At 35.8% G+C, this 27,385-nt stretch overlaps 1 protein-coding gene across 1 annotated transcript in view; it reads left to right on the forward strand.

Moving 5' to 3' along the window:
* LOC108710247 (phosphatidylinositol phosphatase PTPRQ-like) overlaps positions 1–27,385 on the forward strand; it is a 118,983-nt gene that overhangs the window by 67,328 nt on the left and 24,270 nt on the right. Inside the window, exons 24-32 of the mRNA XM_041586283.1 lie at positions 5,101–5,219; positions 8,409–8,595; positions 9,141–9,382; positions 13,914–13,983; positions 15,465–15,623; positions 16,273–16,480; positions 18,416–18,489; positions 19,764–19,863; positions 22,067–22,195. Coding sequence (XP_041442217.1) covers positions 5,101–5,219; positions 8,409–8,595; positions 9,141–9,382; positions 13,914–13,983; positions 15,465–15,623; positions 16,273–16,480; positions 18,416–18,489; positions 19,764–19,863; positions 22,067–22,195 — 1,288 coding nt within the window. The remainder of the gene's footprint in view (positions 1–5,100; positions 5,220–8,408; positions 8,596–9,140; positions 9,383–13,913; positions 13,984–15,464; positions 15,624–16,272; positions 16,481–18,415; positions 18,490–19,763; positions 19,864–22,066; positions 22,196–27,385) is intronic.

Here is a 27,385-nt window from a genome sequence, read left to right on the forward strand (position 1 = left end):
ATCCATTCGTTAAATGAGGGCGGTTCCTTGGATTTCCAATGTTTTGGGATTAGGGATTTGGCTACTTGAATAAGATAAAAGGTAAGTGTATCATCTAGTATCTTGTGGTTCTCCAAATTTACATTTAGTAGCATTGTTACTTGGTCTTCCATCTGTACCTTGACTGATGTGATTATTTTTACGCTTTCTAATATTTGTTCCCAGTAATCCTTCAGTTTAGGGCAGGTTAACCACATATGTAAATGATTTCCAACTTTATCGTTGCATCTCCAGCACCCGTGATGCTTTTGTGGGTATATTTTATTTAGCCTTGCTGGGGTTAGATGCCACCTGGAGAAACAATTTCTAATGACTTCTATAACACTGTTTTGTTTGTAGCTAACTTAATCTTATTTTTTGCCATTCTTTTCCTCAAATTGTGGCAAAGAAATCTAAATGCAATTGTAATAAAATAGCCCAGTTTTCTATTCAGCAAATATACTACAATGCTACTTAAAAGTCAGTCTTGAAATAAAAATATAAACTGTATCCAGTGGGATGTCATTGCATTTTAATTTTGTGGTGTCATTTGTCATTTTATTGAACAAAGTTAGTATTAGTGGATTAAATTCAAATTTGAATTTAACAATGTAAAATGATTTGTTCTTGTCAACAAGAATGTTTTTAGTACAGCTGTTCAATTAACTCATTAAAGTCTCGTTTCAGTGCCTAATGCTCCGAGAAGTATTACTTTTCTCAATGTTGAGTCTGGAAGTGTTGCTTTAAGATGGAATAGACCAACAAATGTTAATGGCTATTTAATGAACTACAAAACTATGGTCCAACATCTTGCTTGTGAATGCAATGACTGGGACGACCATAAGTGCATTGAGATGTTTCTGAATTTCTATTAATTTTAAGATGAGGTTGTTCTTGAAAAGACTATATATGGATTGAAAACATTCAGATGGTATAGACTTGAAATTAGTGATAGCACAAATGCCGGATATGGTGTTCCTTCTCCGTGGATTTATACTTAGACATTACCTGGTCTTAAGTGAAAGAAATGTGCAATCTACATACTGTTTTGCCTAATTGTCTCTCTATATCTTACTAACAAGTAGTAAACTAGTTCTTTAAATAATACACACATTTAACTATATCTATTCCATATGAACAGGAATCAGCTTATTAGACCAGGCAAATGTTCTCCTCTGCCCTTCAAATATAATGATACAAAATCCCAAATAATAACCTGGCAGTATTTTAGCCCCGTAGTTCTCCTTTTTTTATACAGGTTAATAATGTTTCAACTTATTATGTGGCTGCTATATATACAATATATCAAAACAAAATATTGTATTGTTAGACTCAATGCATATTATATCACTGTCATTTTTCTCTTTATATACATGTACACAAGGTTGTCTATCTTTGGGTGACAGGCACCCTAACAGGCAATGCTTTAAACATGTTAATTTCTTAACTACAAGGGAGGTCATTAGTGATTCAGACATTTGGATTGACTCATCACTTGTTTACTATGGAAGAGCATAACACCTGGCAAGTTAGGGCTCTAGAGGCTTTAAGTTGGGCTGCCTTGGTACACAGAATTTTTTTCCTTCCAAAAAGCCTAATTCTGTGTCATGCTCCCCTACTTTTTACACATCTCTATCTATAGACAATCACTAATATTTCTTATGCCTCACTTCAATATTTATATTTTTATACTGTAGGTTATTGAATTATTTTCCAATGTGAATGTTTGAAATGAAAATTAACCTGCTGTATGACTCTAGAAGTTAATAATCTCTATAGAAAGTTTTCTCTGGCTCTTACAAAAAAAAGTCTTGGGAAGTCACTGAATCCAGTCTCCTGTGTTGAGTAATCACCAAGTTGCTTCCCTGTGTTGAGATTTAGCGTATAACCTTCATGATGAGTTATCCAGATTCTTTACTCAGCCAGCACACTTTACAGCTACCTTAGCATTAGGACACAGATGGATTGGAAAGATGACCCTGACCTCCATAAGACCCACATTCCCGTGCAAGGATTGAAGCATGTTAATCAGGAAATTATGGTTGTTAGTTACAGAAAATGCATTACTGTGAAAAGCAAGACAAAGTACTTATAAGAGGAAATGATTGGATTATGAGAGAAGAGAGATGGCTCATCCATAGTCAGTAAATTGTTATGATTTATAAGATTCACACAGATAACTTTTTAAACGTTTTAACACAGAGACATAAATCAGCATGTAAGATTTATGTAGAAATAGTACTAGAGTAATGCTGGGAAAAGTTTGTTGTTATACAGTATACACAAAATAATAGCAAACCTATTTAGTAACATGGTAATGCCTATAACAACATTAGAATGTGCTATGTGATGGAATATGGCTTGGTAGCAATTCTAAGTAGAATCACTTAATATAACATGGCATGAATCAAATATGTGGTCAACTGTTGTCCATAAATCACGAGCATCCGATAAAATGAATGTAAATCTGGCAGGACCATGCACTAAGCAGTCCATATATTCATTTTAATATTTGCCAGTTCAAGTGGAACATATCTGGCAAACTACAGGTTTTTTTTATATATTTGTGCCGATTTAGAATGCAAACTATGAGAGTGACGGGAAACAATATTCATTCCTTGTTAAAATTACAAAAGTAAATAGAGATATTCATAAATAGCTACTGAGTTAGGCAAAGATTATTTGTTTAAGTGTTCAGTATATTTATTAGCTACGGTATGTCTTAGGCCTAAAAGTTAGAAGAACAGTTTTATATTTCAGAGTTTGCCAGTTTTATTTCAATATACTTGTGGTCTACGGTTGCAGTTGTTTCATTACAACAACATTATTCTTGGAGCACCTAGCATTTATCTTGAATAGAGATTGTATGTGACAGGTTGCAATACAATGCTAAAAGTGCACATTTCATTTGACAGTTTAGAATTCCTTTTATCTCATGATGCATTTCTCTAGTGCAACCTACAGTTCATCTACTGTTTTTGGAAGTGTTTTGTGCTTTTATTTATTCATTGTTGGTTAAAGGAGTAGAAAGGATTCACTGTGTGCAGTCAATGATGTTTATATGTTTTTTTCAGTAGGATATTCTGTAAAAGGCTTTTAAACACTGAATTACAGTAGTTGCATGTAGGTGGCAGAGCTAAACACTATAACACAGCATCATAAAAGATGTAGTATGCCTGAGCTCATAAAAGAAAACTTTCTATTGATACTGATTAATTATTATAGGATAATTGGAACATGTATGGTTTTATTGATTTGGTTGCCACACTTCAGATGTAGTAAACACAATATATGCTGGCAGGGGGTGGGGATGGAATTTTAATGGCCATCTTAACAAGAGCATTCAACTTGGTATTATATCCATGGCACAACAATGACTTTCTTTTTTCTGTTTTTAAAAAAGAAAGTGCACATCATTTAACCTATATTCGTCTATACACATATGATATGACATACAAGGGCTCGTTTAACAATACAGTATAAAACTTCATTTCAGTCTGCTATGTTTTTTTTACCCACAGATTTCTGTTTTTCTCAGAATTCCAGGGTAACTGTGGGAGCTATAATCCAGCAAATGTTGCACAGCTGATACATGTCATTCTGTTGCTTGCTATACTATAACTGCAAAGTATAGCTCAACTGTGTACACTTTGGTATAGTAAGGCATGCACAATACTGCCACATTGTTGCCAGGCAGAAGTATGCATAGAAATTTATTTAATTGTGTTAGTAAGTAAATTATACTTGGTAGTGATGGGCGAATTTATTCGGCAGGAGCAAATTCCCGCGATTCACCGCCAACGAATAAAGTTGCGAAACTGGCTCAAAAATTCGCCCGGGTCCAAAAAAATGGCGCATTTTCACTGGCGTCAAAAAAACTGGATGCCGGCATCAAAAACATTTTGCAAATTTTTTGCCGCAGATTCGCCCATCACTAATACTTGGCAGTATTAATCTATTGGGGTTTATGCCACCTAGGTTAGGTGAAATTGTTTTCTCCTATTGTCTTACAAACAACTCAACTTGGCAGACATACTATATGTAATTTAATAAAAATCATGATTTATAATGTAATTATTTTCAATATTAATTTTTATAATTGCCAATTTTAGTCCAAATTGAAAGTGGCCTTTTTGTAATATTACATACACTGTATACTTATGCTAGATACACAATCCACAATCATTTATTGCTGGAGTATAAGGCTCTACAGGTTCACAAAATGAAAGAGGAGAAATGTTCTGAAACCTAATAGCTAACTGTCTACTAATCAGTTGATTCACTTATACATTATCTCTTTTTAAAGAGAAAATATAAAAACATCCAGCAGATCTATAGAAATCTCATTGATCCAATTGAAACAGTTTATTAAATAGATTTTTTATTGGGTACTACATATGCCTTATCTGTGATTTTTATTTTAGTCAAACCTACAGTTAAATATATAACTTTTAAAAGTACCTATTTGGCTATGACCTTATTCAAATTGGGTCAGGAAAGTGAAACCGTTAATAATACATTTATAATACACAAAAGCCATGAATATTCTGTAAATTATATCCTTATAAACGGTGAGTAGTGATGTCATCAGTTATAAACGGAGAGTAGTGATGTCATTTCTGTCACATGACTCACTAAAATTTGTGTATTATAATAAATAAAGTACCCCCAGTTGTAAAATATGAGGATATTAGAAGTTACCTCGGAGTTCCATGACCTGTATAAAAACACTCGGCCTTCGGCCTCGTGTTTTTATATGGTCATGAAACTCCTCGGTAACTTATAATACCCTTATATTTTACAAGAGGGGGTACTTTATTCACTATATTATAGCTTAAAATGTGTTGTTAATATTCCCCCTTTGATATTAGTAATAATGTATGTTCTCATTACCTTTCATTCCTGCTTAAATACATTATATATATAATATATATATATATATATATATATATATATATATATATATATATATATATATATATATATATATATATAGAGTATGAAAATGCTTGTTAATGTGCTTTTATTTTTAATTAAAAAAAAAAATCAGTTGTTTGAATGTCAATGTAACATCTTTTGTAGCTGCAGATGGACCACCACAAAACATAACAATAACAGCAACATCACAGAGTCTCAATATCAGCTGGGAAGAACCTTTAATCATCAATGGGCCTACTTCATTTATGATCAATGTATCCTCGGTAAGCAACAGCAACAACAATAAAATAAAAAATAAAGCATAAAATGATATCTGTACTTTTAAAGTAGTGGTCCACCTCACCTTCAAGTTAACTTTTAGGTTATTTATTATATGTCGAGTCTGTGAGGTTTTTTTCTACCTCAAATAAAGTCACAATTTAAACAAACTCAAATGCTTGCTTATTTATGAAAAAATCTGAATGTAAAAACCGTGATTAAATGCAAACGGGGGAAAAATAAAAAAAATGTAAAATGTAAAAAAATGTATCGAGTTTTCTAGCACAAACTTCTTCAAATGATGAAAGGACCTCTGCCATTGACTTTTACACAAATTTGACATGATTAGCTGGAGTATTTTCTGATTCAGACTTTTTGCAGCTTCGGGCTTGGTCTTACCACAAACTGTTTTTTAGTTTATCTAAAAAAAACCTCTAATTTTTGATAAAACACAACTCTAAATTTAATAAATAACGCCAACTGTATGTTATTGAATAGCTAATTCTAAACTTTTCATTTGGCCTTAATTCTTTTAGTTATTTTTTTTTTTTATAGTTTTTGAATTATTTGCCGCCTTTTGACTTTTTACATTTTTTAAATGAAGTTTACTGACCCCATCTAAAAAAAAAATGCTCTGTAAGGTTATAAATGTATAGTTATTGCTACTTTTGATTATTCGTCTTTCTATTCTTGCCCTCTCCTATTCATATTCCAGTCTCTTATTCAAATCAATGCATGTTTACTATGGTAATTTGGACCCTAGACATCAGATCGCCAAAGTTGAAAACTTGAGAGCTGCTGAATATAAAGCTACATAAAAAACACAAATAAATAAAAATGAAGACCAATTACAAATTGTCTCAGAATATAACTCTCTACAGCATACTACAATTAATTTAAAGGTTAACAACCCCTTTAACAATGTACTATAGTGATGTTGAGTATAAATACTAAAAGAATAAACATAGCTAGTAGCTAGTTTTATGTAGATTTGAAGGTGACAATAGGTAACAAAAACATGGCTCATCTCGATGTCAAGATGAGATAAGACTTTTATTTAAAAAAGCAGTAGAAAACCTGAGCCAGAGAATGCAAACTAAATGTGAGAAAATAGGACACGCGAAACCTAAAATGATAAGAAAAAAGTAGGAGCCCCACTAATTAGTGAGATAAGAAATTGAAACAAATATTAGGAATAGTTAGAAAGCCTGATAAGAATGCATGAACTAGTATACCCTATTACCATGCCTTGCCTCATCGTGTGCCAAATATAGGGATTAAGGTGGATTGAAAGAAAGTAATTTGGATAAGAATGTTACTTATCTTATGGTGTGGTCAAAAGGCCAATTTCATAATGATTTAAATAATTATTCTTAACAAAAGTTAATTAAAGGTGCTTAGGTTTCAGATTTTTTTTCAAGTTGTGATAAAAGGACACTTTGAAGTAGATGAGCAGTTACAAACTAAGGAGGTTACTTACTAAAACTCAATTATTTTTGGTTGGGCTTTTTGGGGCAAAAACTAAATTTTTGGAGATTTATTATACCCTGATGCTGCAAAAAGTATGTATAATGTATGTATGTATAAGTCAATGGAATTCTATAATCCTGTGTGCTGCACCAATAACAAAAAAGCAGTTTCTCTAATAAATTAAAAAAAATTATCCCACAGAAATATTTTGGAGAAAGGTTCATAATGTGATTTTGTGGCAAATAATAAGACTGAGCTGGTTTCTTGGTAACAATATTCTTAAGAATTTCCAGATTCCAAGGGCATTCACCATTACATTTCTTATTAGCACCTAAACTCTTGTCAGGAGGTTTAGGGACTTGTTTATAGTTTTTACAGGAAACTATAAATCAGGATTAATGCTTTGTCTTAACACAAACTGTTTTCATTTAATATGTGGATGAATGCCAATTCATTTTGTATCTTTTACATGATGAATTTAATAGAGAGGAATGCATGACAGCTTTGACGAGAAGAAAGTCAAAACTGAAATTATTGGAAATTTTATCTGAACTATTTTAGTTAGTAGAACATGAGTAAATTTAACACTTGCAGGCCCACAAGAGCATGCCTCGTCTGTTTAGTACATCAGAAACTTAAGTGGATGCTGACCCTCAGTGGGGATAAAGCAGCACATCTGTCAAGAAAAAAACATGCACAATTCTAATACCTTTGCAGCTGCATTTAATACACACTTCCCCCAAGGAAAACTACTGTATACCTACCTAATCTACTTATAAAAGTACACATTGAAACAATATTATACAAGGGATCTCCAATGCGGGACACTCAAAGATGTGTTTTAGAGCAATTGTTGTGCCTGGACATGTCTCCCTCTAACACTTTTTTCCACCCCTGGCTTTTTAAGTTTTTTTTTTTTTTGTGTTAGTGAAATAGGTAAACATAACATCACACTGATATGTAAATGATAAAAATGTTATGTGTGTAATTCAAAGTAATATGTATTTAGAACTTATATAAAATGTTGACAGCAATCAAAGAAGTTTGAAATGTAATACCCTGTACAGCACAAAGTACAACAAGTCTGATGACTCTTTAAGTATAACCTAACCTGACTATTGCGACCTCTGAGCAGATTCTAGAACAGTGGTTGTCAGATGGTTTCAGCTCAAGCCCTACTTAAATGTCTAATATTTGGCCAGGGCCCCCTTAGCTCATAAAATGAATACAGATATAGGAACATATTGGTGATTTAGGTCATTGTTTCAAGAATATTTATTCAGCCCACATTTCAACTTATTTGTAAAAGGGCAAATGACCATTCACCCCACCTCTCATTCTAACCAGACATCAAGCTGAGCCCTCACTCTCTCACAAATTCAAGCCCCAATGGGGGACAGTCCCATGTTTTGGAGATCACTGTTCTAGAAGGTACAAGATTTATTAACAAGTAATCAGAGCACATGTAATGCCGGCTCATGGCCAGCAAAGGCATAAATCCAGTCACAGGGCCTTGGTGCCCCGATTTGGGAGAAACAGCTTATACAGTCAGATTCTTATAGTGGAAATTACACATTTCAGACCATTTACCTAACAATAATATTTCATTGATGACAGAACAATTAAAGAAATGGGTCCCTGTTTACAACAGTATCCATTATATTTTAACAATGCTTGTAATGAGAACTCCATTGTCATGTTTTTTTTTTCTTTTCATTTTCTAGGTTAAAAGCGAAGAGTACAGTAAAGTTTTCATAAAGCTAAGTAATGAAAGTAAAACCCTGGAAGTCACTGGTCTGAAGCCATTTACCAATTATTCTGTAATAGTTACAGCCTTCACTGGGACCTCTTATTTAGCATACACTGAAGGAATATCAAGTAGTGTGGTGATTGTCACAACTCTTGAAGCAGGTATTTATTTTCACAGTCATACAATAAATTCCATTTGTTATTCAATAAAACCTAGTTCTCAAGTGCAAGCAGCCTCATGTGGAAATCCTACTTGCCCTTTTCTGTTCTTGTTTCGTGTGAACATTGCTGGTGGCGTTAAATTTGTATTGCAATGCATGATTTCACTATATGTTGTTCCATGTCAACATTACAGAGTAATCTTTATACATCAGATAAAATCACGGATGAAGTGCTGGTAGGGGGAATTCTCACTGGAGAATCCTCTTGCACCTTTAGATAAGATGCTGGTGCCCACTTTGAAGAGTGGAAAAAATTCAATAGAAGAGTTACATTTATGTACTTGGCAGTTCCTAGAACTGTAGACATTGCTCAATTCTGCCTGGCTTCTCTGTCATCACTAATGTTGTGAGCAAGCACTGTAATGTATTTGCCCATAAAGACTTTCCACCATATTTAAAGGTGTATACTCATATGTTACCACATCACTCAGCATTGTAAAAACGAAAAACTGTTTTTAAAAAAATATGTTTTTTTTTTCATTTCAGTGCCGACTGACCCCCCTACAAATATAGAAATCCAGAAGATTCCAAATGATGTTACAAAGGTTCAGATGACCTTCATTCCACCATCTGAACCCAATGGAAAGATTCAGTATCAAGCAGTAGTTTACAAGGAAGATGATCCTAAACAAAGTCAGATTCGGAATCTAAGTATTATAAAAAATAAGAATAATTCTATAACGGCAGTAATAGATGGCCTTAAAGGAGGATACAACTACAGTATACGTGTAAGTGCTTTTAATTCTACTGAGTGGCACAAATTATTTGTTACTATTTATTACTGGCATAATTTTACACCGTGGCTTGAGACCCTCTCAACCTTTTCTTGATTGGTAGTTTGGTGTATCTATTATTATTATTGAAAACATGTATTTATATATCACCAGCATACCCTGCAGCACTATACTTTAGAAGGGTATAAATATGAAACATATAAATTAAAAAACATACACATAGGGGCACATTTACCTAGGGTAGAATATCGAGGGTTAATTAACCCTCGATATTCGACCGTCAAATTTTTTAAAGAGACAGTACTTCAACTATCGAATGGTCGAATAGTCGAACGATTTTTAGTTTGAATAGTTCGATTCGAAGTCGAAGGTCATAGTCGAAGGTCGAAGTAGCCCGTTCGATGGTCGAAGTAGCCATATTCGACTATTCGAAATTCAAACTTTTTTTCCTCAATTCCTTCGAACTAAGTAAATGGGCCCCATACTGTTTGATACACAAGCTAAAGAGAACCCTGCTCAATAGAGATTGCAGTCTAAAAGAAGAAGGAGGGAGGTACAAGACACAAAGGGCAATATCAGGAGAGATGTGGCATTGTTCTGGCATTGAACATTGTATTGGAGGAGGTGGTGGCATATAGTGTTTACTGGTGGAGTGTTCAGCTATCAGTTTCCATAGATGTATACTATATTTGGAAAATCTTCAATTTCTGAAATATTTCTGATACATTTTTTAAAAAAATGACAATGTATAACAATGCTCCATTATTTTACACTGTTTTCAACATGCCCTAAAAAAGCTTGTGCTTAAACATTACATTAAACATCTATATTAGTTTGACAAAGAACATGTGAAACACTGACAAGTACAACTGCTCCCTTAGCTGGGGAGTAATTGCAACTTTCTTCTATATTAAACACTGTGTATGGTAACAGTAAAATCATGCCCCTCCAAGAGGCTTGGAAAGACAGGATGAAAAATGCAAAATGCAGGCACAAGCACTGTTTATGAACTGACTGTAGATCCTTGTGCTTCAGAATGATGTTGGCAGCACTGTATTCGTAAAGGACAGGCTGATGGTGGTTAGCACGCATCCCCGCCTATGCTCCTACCCATCATTTAGATGGAAAAGTTAGGGTGTGCCATTGGGCACAGAGTGTGGAGGAGCCCTGTCCTATGGCACTAAATACAAGACTGCTTTGCACCCACCAAGACTTTGCTCTCCACCTTGGAACAGATTTTTAATCTGGAACAAGGTACAGAGTACAGATATGCCAGGATGCAAGTATTTGTTGAATGTACAATAAGATTTTGTGCTGTTGATATCAACAGCATTGATAATTATTGCCTTTGGGTAAGGTTATTTGAATCACTGTTCAGAGAACCGTGGCTATCAAATCACCCCATATAGCATAATATTAGGAACTAAAGTGAGTTTCAAAACAGAATCTGGAATTTAGATAGAATTGCTGCAATAACTAGAATTTTCTTATTAAAAAAAAGGCAGCTACAGCTACATAAATAACAAGAAATTAGCTATTAGCAATGTCATTAATGAGGCATCATGCAGCTGTTTCACTGTGGCAGAAAGCCCATTATCTACATATTACAAATTAAACAGGCATCAAGCTCCTGGTACACAAACCCAACATTTTTCCCACTGGAATTTAACTGCATTTTTGCAAGTGAAAGAATATTCCTTTTCAGTCATTGCCCTGTTTAGTGTAAGAAATAATATAAAACCTATATATTTCCTTTATTAAAACAATAGCAAAAAAGTATGTTCATCTAAAATCCTAATAACTGAACTCAGGTTGTACAAATGGATATACTGTTCCTTTAGTGAGGAAAATTGATACAATTCCCTTTTAGAGTCTTTACGCAACACTATAACTTCCCTCCTAACTTTGTATATTTAAAGGGGTTGTTCACCTTTAAGTTAACATTTAGGGGCCGATTCACTAAATTCGAGTGAAGGATTCGAAGTAAAAAAACTTCGAATTTCGAAGTATTTTTTGGGCTACTTCGACCATCGAATGGGCTACTTCGACCTTCGACTACGACTTCGAATCGAAGGTTTCAAACTAAAAATCGTTCGACTATTCGACCATTCGATAGTCGAAGTACTGTCTCTTTAAAAAAAACTTCGACCCCCTAGTTCGGCAGCTAAAAGCTACCGAAGTCAATGTTATCCTATGGGGACCTTCCCCATAGGCTTTCCTAAGTTTTTTTGATCGAAGGATATTCCTTCGATCGTTGAATTAAAATCCTTCGAATCGTTCGATTCGAAGGATTTTATCGTTCGATCGAAGGAATAATCCTTCGATCGTACGATCGCAGAATTTGCGCTAAATCCTTCAACTTCGATATTCGAAGTCGAAGGATTTCAATTCCTAGTCGAATATCGAGGGTTAATTAACCCTCGATATTCGACCCTTAATGAATCAGCCCCTTAGTATGTTATAGAATGGCTAATTCTCAGCATAATTTTAACTAGCCTGCGTTATTTATTTTTTATAGTTTTTTAATTATTTGCCTTCTTCTTCTGGCTTTTTCCAGTTTTCAAATGGGGGTCACTGACCCCATCTAAAAACAAATACTCTATAAGGCCATACATTTATATACATATATACATCTATATTTATTGCTACTTTTTAATTACTCGTCTTTCTATTTAGGCCCTCTCTTATTCATATTCCAGTCTCTACATCACACTAAAATTGAATGTAAAGGTGAACAACCCCTTTAAAGATGCTAATAACAATATTTTTTCTTTTATTTTTGCTCCCTATGCTCTATGTGGATGTTGCTTACATTCAGTTAACGTTCTTGCCTAAGCTATATCAGACTAGCTGGCCAGAACCTTGCCTGTCACCTTGTATAATCATCCAATATAATTCAAGAAAATAATCATGGAATGGCCATAGCAGCCCATGGTTCAGGGTTCTACCATTATTAAGTGCATGGTACCCCCTTTGGTTGGAGTGCTCCAGTGACTTACCTTTTGTTGTGTCTGAAATAAAAGAGGAAGAGTGCTTAACAGTGTCGAGAAACAGACGATCACCGAACGCTACACATTTGATATCATAAAATATTAGCGACCTGGTTACTATAAGGATGAATTCATGAGATAATCAAAGCAACAAAAGAAACAACCACATATGTTTTCTTGAAGCCTGAACAGAGGGACCATACAATAATACTAGCATGTACTGTATAACCATATACAAAATGCAGTTTACCTGCAAACGTTTATGTGTAGTGATGGGCGAATTTATTCGCCAGGCGAGAATTCGCTGTGAATTCCCGCGATTCGCCGCTGGCGAATAAATTTGCGAAACTGCCGTGAAAATTTGCCAGCGAAAATTCCCCGCAGTCAAAAAAAATTGGACGCCAGCGTCCGTTTTTTTCAATGCCGGCACATTTTTGCCGGCGAATGTGCAGCGGTGTCCAAAAATGGATGCCGGCGTCAAAAATGAGACGCATGCGCTTCACGATTTTTCGCTGTTTTTTGAATTTTGCTGGAAATTCGCACATTTTTGGGCGAAATGGCCCATATTCGCCCATCACTATTTATGTGCCCTAAAGTATTCACATTTCAAATATGCAGAGGAAATATTACCTTATTAATAAGTGGGGCTCATGTCGTTTTAGTTTTTTCTTTATTTTGCCTACATTTTGTGTGCATGAAATGTATCTTATCTGTGTATATGTATTATACATAAGTGGGGGAATGTAATATATTTCACTAGTGCAAAAAACCTGCGCAAAGATGCGACCATGTTTGTGTCCTTTTTGACTGATTAAAGACCTCAATGACTTCATCGCAAAGTTTGCGAACAAATGGCTTCTGCAAACATTTGCAGCATTTTCTAATTAATTTTCGCAAGAGAAAAGTCTTTTTAGCGGCAAAATATTTAACGTAACTCCAGAGTAGGTGTTAACGCTAAACCTTTGCTTAGCGAAAAATGCTCAATGTAATATTTGCCAGCGACAGATTTTACATTGCGAGTAGTGCTAGACATTTGCATAGATGCCATTTTAAATGAATTACATACATTGTCCAAAGATATTGTGGTCTGCTCTGGGTTTAAACTCTAAAAAAATTCAGGGTTTTCGGGCAATAAATGGAAAATATCTAGTGATTCAGGAGAAAAGTCAGAAAAAATTGTTCCTTCTTATCGAGTCTTTCAGAGATCTGATTTTTTTAGTTATTTTAATGAGAAATAAGGTAATATCGTGGATGGGAGTTTGGTCAAGCTTAGATAAAATTGGATTTTAGTATACAGTATGACCCCCTACGTGTTCTTCAGCTTTCAAATTTGCAAACTCATTTAATCTATTTAGTAGATATCAAATTCAGTAACTTCTGTTTATGTGTTGTACAATATTTATATTCAGTATGTAATCACAAGCCTGATCATTATTAAATATGTTTTTAAGAACAAATTCTGTTTCTATAATGTTGATGTTGTTAAGTGATTACTAGCTTTATACATTATGAGTATGCTATTTTTTCCTATTTAGATATATGCAGTAAATGGAGCTGGAGCAGGACCTAATGCTACACAGATGAGAATCACTACAGATATTAGAGGTAGGTAAACATATCTGTATAATGTGCTGTATTAGTTCCCATCTGCCACACCTCATATTACACTTTGTTTTCTTTACATCAATGATTTTTCCCTGAGTTTGATTTCCCATTTCATTATTGGGATTTTTTAGATTTGCCCCAAAATTTCCACCATTTTTTTTGTTTGCAGCAGGCACTGAACCTCTTTATACACATGAGCGAGACTGTAACATATTAAACTTGATTGTTGCATTACAATCTGTAATGTTTCAGCCCTATCATTGTTTTTTCATTCATTCTGGACTTCAAGTTATTCTTAACAACATATCCCCTTCTTTGATATTTACCCCATCTGTCTGTAATAAGGCATAACCTTTTACATTTACTGCTCAGCCCTGTGAATCTTTTAGCCATGTTTCAACAATGACTTTGTGTTGTACAGCCAGTGCAATTAACTCTTCCTTGCCCTTTTAACAACCAAACTTCTTGAATTTGTGAACATGCATTTAAAACTGTTACCAGTTAATACACAGTTTACAGAAGTTTATGACAAAGATGCGATAGTACAGGTATGGGAGCTGTTATCCAGAATACTTGGGATCTGGGAATTTTTTAAAATGTGGATTATTTGGATAAAATGGAGTCTATGGGAGACAGCCATTCCATAATTCAGAACTTTCTAGATAACAGGTTTCTGGATAATAGATCCCATACCTGTATCTTCATTATTAGGGATGTAGCGAACTGTTCGCCCGTGAACTAGTTCGCGCGAACTTCGACCGTTTGCGTCCGCCGAATAGTCGCGAACGTTTGGGAACGTTCGCATTTTGAGTTCGCGTTCGATCATTCGACCATTCGAATTCCTTCGACCGCTAAAATCGAACGATTTCCATTCGTTCGAACGATTGTAAGCATTCGATTCAATGAAAAGCATTCGATCGAATGGCTTCGATCGTTCGATTCGAATGAAAATCCTTCGATCGAACGATTAAAATCCTTCGATCGTTCGAATCGAACGATTTTAGCGGTGTTCGAAGTTCGCAAACTGTTCGCGAACGTTCGCATTTTTTGCCGGTGTTCGCGAACGGCGTTCGCGAACACCAAATCGGCAGTTCGCTACATCCCTATTCATTATTACCATATTGTATTTAACCAAATAATTGTCAATTGACAAGTTTGCATTACTATTCTAGCAGTTAAAAGTATCAATGCATTAAAGATGTAATTGCTTGAATTTATCAAGTGCAAAGTGGGGAAAACTGATAAAATTTGCCATTTTTTTTTTATCATCAATTCAACAGATTCCAGCATAATTGTACCCTATGCAATAAGGTACAAACTTTTGTGCAACATACAATAAGAGCCCTGTAATTAATGTCAGGGCATGTGTTAAGTATAGAGCTCCTATTCACCTAGGTATGTTTCTCATGCACAAATGTAGAGGCAATCTGACGAGAAAATATTATTCTGAAGTGTTTGTCTTTATTTTTATTTTTTGGCAGAACCGCCCCGGCCTGCTGAGCAGCCAAAGCCTGTGCTTAACCCCAGTGGAAGTTTAATAGTAACCGCAACTACATTTACCATTAAGATGCCCATATGTTACTTTAGTGATGATAATGGGCCAATAGAATACATCCAGGTTGTTGTTTCAGAGGTAGAAGGTAAGTATTTACATTGTATTTTATGGCAAAATCTAATAATTTTAAATATTTAAACAAATATCGTCATTTTAAACAATGTACCTAGGAAACAAAAACTGATTTTGCTTGTCCTTCTTTAAACCAAAATTAATTTTTGGTAAAACGATATGTATTATAAAAAAAATGTTATACAGACCAGAAGTGCTTATCTGCAAAGGGGTGCACCATTATTTTCTAATTTTTTCCTTAAAAATGTAAATACATTTAAAATACTGCAGGGCCTTTTTCCTCCACAAAAACATAACTTAAGTTTTTTAAAAAGTAAACATAATACTTTGCAAAACACATCAATTAAAAAATGTGCAGACTTTTCATGATTTTTGATGGTTTCTGACAGTTTCCTAAGCCTAGCGCCCTGCTCTCCTGCTGGTCTGTCTGACTAGTTTGCTGAGCCCCCTGACTACTGTTACTTTGTATCAGCAGCCATCTGTCCTCCACCAGCATCCTCCAAACCCCACAATTCCCTGCACATGTGATTTCAATAAGGAAAGGTTGTTTCATAGTTGTTGCCAGGATGAAGTAAATTTACAAAACATTGACTGTCAGCTTAGGGATCAATAAAATGATAAATGGCATGACTCATTTCACATTTGCATTTTATCACTTACAGCTCAACATGATATGAATATCAGCAGGTGGCATGAAGCCTATCACAAGAAACCAAAGCCATATTTTACAAGTGATGGTTTTCCAAACCCATCATGCCCCAACATTCGAACATCTGATGAATATATCATTGGAGCTAATGATTCTTGTTTGACCATGGACGTTAAAGACAGATTCTGCAATGGACCATTGAAGCCAAGAAAACAGTACTTGTATGTACATTTTTTGTATATATCCAATGAAATGCCACTAGACTGTCATTCAGAATATGCATGCTGGGGAGTACCAGGGGAACGCAAGGTGCTAGCCCTGTCATTACTGCCTGTTTACTGCAGTCATTAAGTATAGGACTTCCTTGTGCATGACAACACTGTCTGATTTTTATTCTCCACATAACAATACTTGAAGGGCTTTTTGTATTTAACCACTAATATACAAAGTGCAAAAAAGAGACAAATTTTTCTCCAGATTTCCTGCAAAGTGGCACAACATTTAGCACTGGTAAGTAATTCACTTAAAAAATAATTGGCATAGCAGTGGCATGATACAGGCATGTCATTTTATACCCTGTTTATTTTAGAGCAAAATCATTTCACTGCAGGTTGCCCCATATTCTTCACCTGGTCAAAGGCAGGTGAAAAGTACAGAGCACTCTTGTATCTCTGTACTTTTTACATTAACAGTTGAAGTGTTAAATTAATGTAAGTGCCCATAATACCTATATAAAGACACTGAGAGGATAGCTCAGCAATGGGAATAAGAACAGATTACCTCTTGGGCAGGTGCCTGGTAATGATTGTCTACATGTACAACTTAATGATACCTGTGTTAAGACTAAGAACAGTATTACACCAGAGATGACATATTAATATGCAGTTTGGTGAAATCTCTGTGTAGAAAACGCACCTTTTTTATACTGCAGAGTCCAGACAGTCTGTTGCATATAAAAAGGTTTCTAAAATGGTATTTTTGTATGTAAGAACTGATATATCAAATTTAACAAAACTGCAAAAACGTGTTTGGTGTGCTCGTGCACTAGTGATGGACGAATTTGTCCCATTTAGATTCGCCAAAACATTTGCGAATTTCCCACAAAATTTGCATTTTCTGACGCGCGTCCAATTTTTTTGACCGCCGGCGAATATTTGCTGCAGTTTTGCGAATTTATTCACTGCCAGCAAAATGCGGAAATTCACTGCGAATTCGCTCCTGCTGAATTTATTCACCCATCACTATTGTGCAGTTATTAACACCCATCCTAATGTGCCATGAATTGAAAAACTGTATGAGACCTGCAGGCCCGGATTTGTGGAAAGGCCACCTAGGCCCGGGCCTAGGGTGGCAGGATTTTAGGGGGGCGGCATGCCAATCCCCATTGCTCCTGTCCCCCTGGAGGGGAGAGGGGCGACGAACGGCAGTGGGCCTAGGGGCGCCCACTATGTAAATCCGGCCCTGGAGACCTGTGGGCCTGGTTTTTTAATTAGCACACAGCAATAACATATATATATATATATATTATATCAGCATTATGAAATGTTTCAGTTAAAATATTCTGTGAGACTTTATTGAAATGCATGCATGAAAAATCAATAATAACAATAGTACAGCAAGTTCACTGGTAGGTTAAAGGGGGACTAAATCCCGAGCGTACATTTCCACTAAAATGTTGCATAGTGTAACTGTATGCTTTTGATTCTACACAGCTCCATCTTCACCTTGTATTGTCCTTTTATCTTTGTGTGTCCTTTGCTGTATTTCTACCATGTATCTTATTCCCAAATGCATTGGTGAGGCATTCTGGTGAGCTGGGATGCCAGGCTAAGGTCAAGGATATTGTTTGCTTCATTAGATGTAAGCTCAGTCTTTATTATTTATTAAAGCTGATGCAACAAGAGAAAAGTAGAATAACTGTGTAATAAATGAATGAAGAATTGTTAATTCATTGTATTTTTTGCCCTTTAAGTAACTGTTAGCATCAGTTTGTATCTTAGTTTATAAAGTTACAGATAAGAAACAATGACGAAAACAAACTGGTTAAATGATATCCTATATAAATGAGTTTATAAAGTTTAACTAACTGGTTAAATGTTGAAGTTGAAGATAAAATATTTCATTACAATGCTCTGAAAACAGCTTTATTTTTATAGGTTTAAATTTCGTGCAACCAATATAAAAGGCCAATATACAGATTCTCCATATTCAATGATGGTCCAAACATTAGGTAAGAAACAACCTGAACCTTACTAGCTTTGTTACTTGTTTCAATGATGCCTAGAAATCCATTAATTTAGTATAGACTTGGTCCTATAAAAACTTCCTGTCAAATAGCAGTCCTGTAGTGCTTTTCTACTGAGACTGTGGAACCTTTTATTTACACTGCTTGGGACCTGGAGTTTTCTGGATAATGGATCTTTCTGTAATTTGGATCTTCATACCTTAAGTCACGTAGAAAATCATGTAAACATTAAATAAACCCAACATGCTGGTTTTGCTTCCAATAAGGATTAATTCTATTGTAGTTTGGATCAAGTACAATAAACTGATTTAATATTACAGAGAAAAAGGAAATAATTTGTAAAATTTTAGATTATTTGGATAAAATGGAGTCAATGGAAGATTGTCTTTCCGTAATTCAGAACTTTCTAGATAACGCCTTTTCCGGGTAATGGATCCCATACCTGTACTCTGGTTGTTTAAACAAAATAGTGTTAAGCTGACCTCACTTTGTCAATGTTTTATATACAGTAGATCTGTTTCTTTCCATGGATAGCCCCAAAATGAATATTCTGATGAGCTAATTCTATTGTAAATGCCGCAGCAGTTATCAACCAAGACATAAAATTGGACAGAAAAGTAAAATTGTGTTTAATATAACATATCACCGGTCAGCATGTAAAACACTATAAAAAAAATCCACTCTAAAAGCTATTGGGAACAGAACCTTGTTTGCTCATTATGTATCCTTTTATTATAGCTCAATCTGTAATTGTTTTAGCTTTTTATTTAAGAAAAAACAATAATAATTTCAAAGATAACATTACGTAGACCACATTTTGACTACACTCACCAGAAACATTCCCAACTTTTTTATTTTTAGTAGAAATCATGGTCACACTTGGGTTTCATGTGCATTTGTATATAAACACAGTGCCCATGAAGCAATGGAGTTTATTTATTCATTTATTGCTGTGTTTTATTGAAAACTGTTCATTTCATAAGGCTGGTTAAAGAAACCAAAGAGTGACATATTTTCTGACATTTTATTCAATGCTAAAAAAATTGTGTGAAATGCATTGCTTTACAAATTGCAGCAATTATGTTATCCACCCAAAACAGAGGCCGACTATCAAAAGCGAAACATTTGCTTTTCATTTCCTGTGCTTATAAAGGTTCTGAATAAAAATGTCAAGCCAATGCTGTCTTGGCTTCGGACCAGGCAGCAATTTGTCATTATAGCGCATATTAATTTTAACATTTCCCTGTTTTCCATTGTAGATGACGGACTATCACAAACACAGGTTGAAATAATCTTGTCTGTTACTCTATGTGTGCTTTCTGTTATTCTGCTCGTGGGAGCCATTTACGCCTTTGCAAGGTAAGATATATAGGGGCAAATTCACTAAGCCGCGAAGCGCCGAACGCTAGCGTTAATTCGCTAGCGTTTGGCATTTTCGCTACTGCGCAAATTCACTAACGAACGCTGGCGTAGTTTCGCTAGTGTTACTTCGCAACCTTACGCCAGGCGAATTTTCGCTAGCGATGAAACTACGCAAATTCACTAACTTGCGCAGTGTACTGAACGATACCTTTTACGCTAGACTTCCTTCGCCACCTCAGACCTGGCTAGGCGCAATAGAGTAGATAGGGATTGTTTAAAAAAAAAACAATTTTTTTTCTAAGTCCCAAAAAACGCTGGCGTGTTTTCTACATGATGGCTGATAGGCTGAAAAAGATTGAAAACATTTTTGGGGCTCCCCTTCCTCCCCCCTACATTTCCTGACTCATGGCAACTTACCTAGACAGTGGGCACATGTGTAGGGCAAAATAAAATTTTTATTTGCTGATTTGAAGGTTTTCTAGGCATTTGTAGTGCAGATGCGTGTTCCTCCATTGAAATTTGAATTTCGCGCCGTATGCAAATTAGCCTTCGCTAGCGTAACTTCGCTTTATATAGCGAATCAACGCTAGCGCAACTTCGCAATCTTACGCTACCCCTATGCGCAACTTCGGATTTTAGTGAATTTGCGGAGCCCTGGCGAAATTACGCCTGGCGAAGTGCGGCGAAGTGCGGCGAAGTTGCGCCTGGCGCAACTTCGCATCTTAGTGAATTTGCCCCATAGTCTGCTTGTAATACACTCTTTTAGTAATAATGATATGAATGTTGGTTTTAAGTCTATTTTAGTACTGTGTTAAGCAACATTACTTTAAAAAGGTTCATAATCCCAAAGCAAGAGAGGCAAGGGCAGAAGGCAATTTTTAGGTGCTTGGCCACATGTCCACTTAAAATGTTCTCATGTGGGTGGGGCATTTATTTACATTTCATTACAGCATGAGATGGATGCCTAAAGTAGTAAGTAAGTAATTCTCTTTCAAGCTTTCAAGCAAATAGGCATTCTCCACCAATATGTCCCTAACTGGCCTAATGACCGGACAGGAGGGCACCCTAGCGAATACTCTTTCAGGGGGCTAGGGTTCCCTCCTGTTTAAGAACCACTACTCTAGTGTTGTATGTGCATGTGACCGACAGCAGTAATTTAGTCCTTTACTCTACTGTTACCAGACAAAATTTAAAAGAGAACTAACCCCTTAAAATGAATATGATTAGAAAAAACATATTTTATATACTGAACATTTTAACCAGCCTTAAGGTTTAGCAGCTCTGTAGCGGTAATGAGCCAGTCCTTGCCACGGGAGTCTCCCATCTTAGATTTTGTTAGGAGTGTCTGAGACACACATGCTCAGTCTGCCTTAGGCAGCTGATAAGAAGTTAAGCTTAGAGGTGGTCACAAATCACAAGCAGAAAAGGTTTACCTGTCATATGAGTTGATGCTATGGGGCTGATTAATACATTCGGATGCTTATTGTACTAGTTTCTAAACTTTCAAGTACCAATAATATGAATTATTTGCTAGTCAGCTTTGTATGTTGACATTTATAGTATTTATATACAGTCTGTTGTGCACCAGTCCCTATGCTCAGTAAGTGACAGCAGCACAGAGCATGTGCAGTGAATCAGCAGAAAACAAGAAGGGGCGCTACAGGGGCATCTTTGGAGCCAAGATCTTCACTGCTAAAGGGCTGTGGTTACCTTGGGCTGGTATAGAAGACCAAAGCATAATGTACAACATTACAGTACATATTTCTACAGTTAAGTTTTATTTCTCCTTTAGGGCAGAGACAGACGCAAAGATTTGGCAAGATTTAGGTGCCCTAATCGCCTCTTCTTCGGCAACTGATCTCCCTGAAAAGCCTTCCTGCCGACTAGAATCTAAATCACCGGCGGGATGGCACTTGAAGCGATTCGTTTTCTGAAGTCGCCCGAAGTTGCTACACTAGATTTAGATTCTAGCCTGGCGGGAAGGCATTGTGGGGAGATTAGAAGAAGAGGCGATTTGTCACTTGGCAACTAATCTCCCCAAATCTCCACGTGTGTCTCTGCCCTTAAGGGAGAAAAGAACCACAGTAAGAAAATTCTTCTGCGAGTAGAAATTTCCATCTGTTCTACTTTACTGTGTATTGATTCTAATGTCATATGATTTATATCATTTGTAAGATTATATCTAAATTGATTATTTTAGGATTAGACAGAAGCAGAAGGAAGGCGGTACCTACTCTCCAAGGGATGCAGAAATAATTGATACTAAATTCAAGCTTGAACAGTTGATCACAGTGGCAGACTTGGAACTGAAGGATGAGAGATTAACACGGTAAGCATGCTCATGTGGCAAAACAGTAGTCCAAAGGGTCACTAGCCGTGACCCTGCCATAACCTTTACTAGTTTGGAAGTGTTTGTGTAGCTCTTATTTATACAGGTCACTAATATCCTCTTTCAAAGGCTGACCTATGTCTTTTCAAACACTTCCACTAAAATTTAGAGCCATTTTCTTTTTCAAAGTGCTCTGATCTGAGTAAATAATGATGCCTTTGCACTCATAGGTTGAATTACTAACACAATGTAAATGTAATACATTACAAAATGGCAGATAACTAAATTTGCCCATTAAATCTAAATTGTATACATATATCATGCAGTTTGCAATATAAACTCCAAGCCTTGCTCTACTAAACCACTAAATTACCTTTTTAATGTATTATTAAACACTGTGCAAGGACTAAAGGTTTAATAACAGCATGATGAATGTTAGGTAATATCATGGGTCCAAGTACAAGTCACTAAAGATAATAAGATAATATGATATCTGACATGCAAAGTGTGTTGCTTGTCACAGACATCTCACATGTCAGCAGCTGAAGAGAATATAATCATTTGAATCATGCAATCGAAAACGAGACCCACATGCTTACTAATTGACCACCTGCTTTTATTCAGAAGTCATGATTTGTTTCAGTAAGTCACAAATTTGTCAAGTTGTACAGTCCTCTGACATTTCAAGTGTTGACTATGAAACAACAAGTTGTGAATTTTGTGCCACATGGAAGTGTATTTCATGGCTGTACTTCTTATTGATTTGGCAGTTGTCTCTGTTGATTTTTGCTCTGTGAATAGGCTAATATTGTGATTGGCTATAATGTTATTTCTTCAAGATTTTCTGCTACGACTCAGATTAAACCATGGAGTCTGCATTGTAAACAAGAATTGTCTTGGATTTATTTCCTTTTAATTGTTTAGATTATATTCTAGGAATAAATTAATTATACTGTATTTAACGGAATTATGCCGATCCATGCCGAGCAAGTTATGAACCCTTGAACTTCAGGGTGATTCTAAATTTGAAGTGTTGCTTGCTTGGCCCACTGTAAAGCTAAAAAAAAAATAGATATATTCAGTTCATATAACCAGACTTGGTTGACATAATAGGCGGAAAGTAACACGGTAAGCACTTCAAGGAGGAGGATCATTAAGCCAGTATTTGTTCTACACAAGGTCATCCTTATTGCCCCAGAGCTGTCACTCATTTACTATCATGAGATTTGCTTAATAAATGGTGAATTTAAAAAACAATATTGACATATTTGCTCACCACAACATGATACAGTAATAATAGTGACTTTGCTGGCCAGACATTAGACAATATGGTTTATTGCGTTATTGTGTAAAAACTGTTCTTGCTAATTATTGTTCAAAAGAATAACAGAAAATGCATGTTAAAAAGGACAGAAATTCTGTCAACAGATAACGTATTCCTGGATTATGCTTGAATCTAAATATTGCTGCTTTAAACTGAGCAGGATATACATGCAAATAAGATACTCTTTTTTACAAAAATCTGATTTTTTGTGAATACATATTAGATAATAAAACTTAAATTACAAGCAATTTTCAATGAAATAGCACCTAAAATGTTGTGGTGAAGTACTTGTGGGACATTCACTAAGAATCGTAGTTACGCTGGCGTTCACTTCGCCAGGCGTATTTTTCGCCAGCGCTCCGCAAATTCACTAAAGTCCGAAGTTGCGCTCAGGGGTAGTGTAAGGTTTCAATGTTGCGCTAGCGTTAATTCTCCAAGCAAAGCGAAGTTACGCTAGCGATGGTTAATTTGCATACGGCGCTAAATTCAAGTTACAATGGAGGTATATGTAGCAGAAATACACAAGCCTGGGAAACCTCCAAACAGCAAATAAAATTTTTATTTTGCCCTACACATGTGCCCACTGATAGTTAAGTTGCCATGAGTTAGGAAATGTAGGGGGGAAGGAGGGGAGCCCCAAAATTTTTTTCGATCTTTTTCAGCTTATCACCCATAATAAAGAAAAAACGCCAGCGTTTTTAGGGATAGCAATCCCTATCTACTCTATTGCGCTTCGCCTGGTCTGAGGTGGCGAAGGAAGTCTAGCGTAAAAGGTAGCGTTCAGAACAATGAGCGCGTTAGTGAATTTGCGTAGTTACGTCCGTTGCTCAAATTCGCCAGGCGTAAGGGTGCGAAGTAACACTAGCGAAGTTACGCCAGCGTCCGTTAGTGAATCTGCGAAGTAACGAAAATGCCCAACGCTGGCGAATTCACGCTAGCGTTAGGCGCTTCGGCGCTTAGTGAATTTGCCCCCTAGACGCTAGGCTGGAAAGCACCTCAGTTACTTGGGTTTACTGACACCCTTTTTGGAGCCAGAGACAGGGGCAAAATAAGACCAAGCAGTTGACATGCAAAGGGTCAGGGCAGGTAGCAAACAAACACATTCTGAGGTCTAGGTAAATGACATGGCTCAATTGCTGAGTTTCAAGATGTACTTTTACAAGCATGTGCACATGTGCAAATAAATAAATAAACAAAAAAATAAATAAATAAATACATAAAGTACAGAAGGACTTACTGTTGGCTTTCCAGGAGAAGCTGTAATGAAATTTGAAATTGTGTATAACATATTAGTGTGTTTACAATACTACACTCACTATAAAAACCTTTATTATTTGAGTATGTTCATGGTAAAAACATTGCTTATACATGAGTGAACCAATCAGCAGAAAGCATTTGCTCTCTGCTTTTGTTCCGCAAACACGATTTATTTGCAAAAACTTTGGGTTTGGTAAAAGTTGTACTTTTTATTAACTTATTTTGTTTGGTTTTAAACCATCACCACTGAGGAGGATGATACAATCTCAAAATTCCTAAAAACATTAATGTTGTTTTTTCTTGTCAGAAGGGTAAGGAGATTGCAACATTTTCATCAGTTCTAGTATCCCAAAGTAACCAAATCAGATGTAAATATAAATATGTACTTAAGCAATGGCAGCATGATGCAATCTGTGCAATTAAGTAAGTGAATTGCTTCTCTTTACTGCTGTTACTTCAGCTCTTTGTCACAGTATATTGAGAACTAAAAGCATATATTGCATCCATTTTGCCATCGGTGTGTTTTCTTCTCTATTAAGCTGATGTCTTTTTTGTTCAAAAAAGAAATTCACTTTTGATTAAGAACGATATCAAAAATTCTTAGCAAATAATTTCTTATATATAAGACATAAAATATGTAAAGTTGCGTGCAGTATATTTCTTTTAATATTATGACAGTTCATTTGATCTCTAAATGACTATATATTATTCTAAATGGACTTTTACTTCCAGATATTCTTCATTTTTCTTTAAACGCAAGGACATATATGTCATTCAGTAAGTGCCCACCTTTGTGGTGTTTGTGTGCTCATATAAACATCATGGAAGTCATGTGCAATCAGCAGATATTATTTTTATGAGAAGGGCCCAATGCCCATGATTTCTCCTTAAAAGGTATCAAACAAACAAACCATCTATTTTAATTCTATCTTTTGCTCGAAGTGCGTGTTGCACATGAGTTTGCATAAAATTTGGTAGCAGATCTTGTTAGTTCTTTTAGTCTTTTTTAGGCAGACTTCTATGGAGTAATGAATGAATGAAACAAAGGAAAAAAATTCAGATATATATTTGTATGTTTGTATTGTTTGCATGTGAATAGCATGGCACAACCTGCTTTTATATACAAGATGTTACATGCATTTTTTTATTTCACAAAGTTGCAGTGTGGAGCCCCCATTATGTTGCATAAATATAGGATTTTATTTTATTTTATTTTAGACATTCCTTCATTAATTCACTGATTCTATTTACATACAAAATTAGTCATTTTTTCCATTGTCTGCTTAAAATCAGAATCCAAAGGAATGGTAAAATTAACTAATAAACCTTTTTTATGCTAGTATCACTACATGGACATATTCCGCATTATACAAAAAATGGTATAGTCATGATTCTGGTAGTACAGGTGGTTCATAGCTCCAAAATACCCACTGTTTGTAAAGAGAAGCAGTATTGGCCACTAAATCAATGCAATTTAGAAGTAAATGTAATTCTTTGCTTATGGAAAACTATATCTTTGTCTACTAATACGTTTATAACAAAGTAATACGCTTTATTACTTATCTTTTAATTTAGGCCTTTAGGCCTTCTGGTTATTTTCCAGTCTGGTTGACAGGGTAAATTACAGACCAATTGCAGGTGTGCAATTTAGGAAACAGGGCTGCTCTATTACTTTTAACTAAAAAAAACTCGATAAATCTAGGGGTGCCTTTGTGAAATAAGTTAACATCTTTTGTCATTTTTTGTAATAACTCTTTATTTACTGTATAGACATTTTTCATTTTATAAGCAATAGAAAAGTAATTTTCATTTTTAAGAATGGGGGGGGGGGACAAGGGGACTCCTCAAATGGCCCTTCGCTTAAAGCCATCCCACTGAACCTTAATGAAACAGCAGGAGCCAGAAATGGGGTAAAATGATCACAGCATTTATTGACATTTTATCAAATAAATAGGATCTTGCCAGCCTCTCCCCAAGGCAATATTCTAGAGCCAGAATTCCATAAGAGATCTCCACTATGCTCTGTTGGTCCTCAGTGAAGACTTGAGATCAGCGCTAGGTCATTATATCCACCACTGAGTATTAGGCTGCCTCTACCTACAGAGAGGATGGCCCCAAACTTGCTACCAGCAGGAGCTGCATCTCCCACCATGAGAGAAGTTCATCAGCCCTGCTGCTGCTCCTGAATCTGCAGTGTGTCGATGACAGGAAATCAAAGCAGGCTCACCTAGCACAAGCAGTAGTAGAGTCTGTTTCAATGAACCCACTGTGCAGTCACAGGAGAGAACCACCTTTCTTCCTCTTCTAAACTTGCCTGTACAATACTCTGGCAAGGTCCTGCTGCTGCTGTTACAAAACTTAAAATACATTGTCATATATCCACTGTGTTGATCCAGAGGAAGGCAAAAAAACCCAGCTTGAAGCCAATGCCAATTATACTTCAAGAGGAAAAAAAATTGTTCCTGACCCCAATGCAGTGCTGCTCCTGCCATGAGGCAAGGTGAGAACCTTGCCTCAGGAGGCATGGAGCGGCTAGTTAAATGTAAATAGTAAAATGGAAATTATGCTCTGCTAGTGCAGCGAGTGCAATAGTGCTCATTGCACTAGTG

The sequence above is a fragment of the Xenopus laevis genome, chromosome 3L (assembly GCF_017654675.1).
Source record: "Xenopus laevis strain J_2021 chromosome 3L, Xenopus_laevis_v10.1, whole genome shotgun sequence".
NCBI classification, from domain to species: Eukaryota; Metazoa; Chordata; class Amphibia; order Anura; family Pipidae; genus Xenopus; species Xenopus laevis.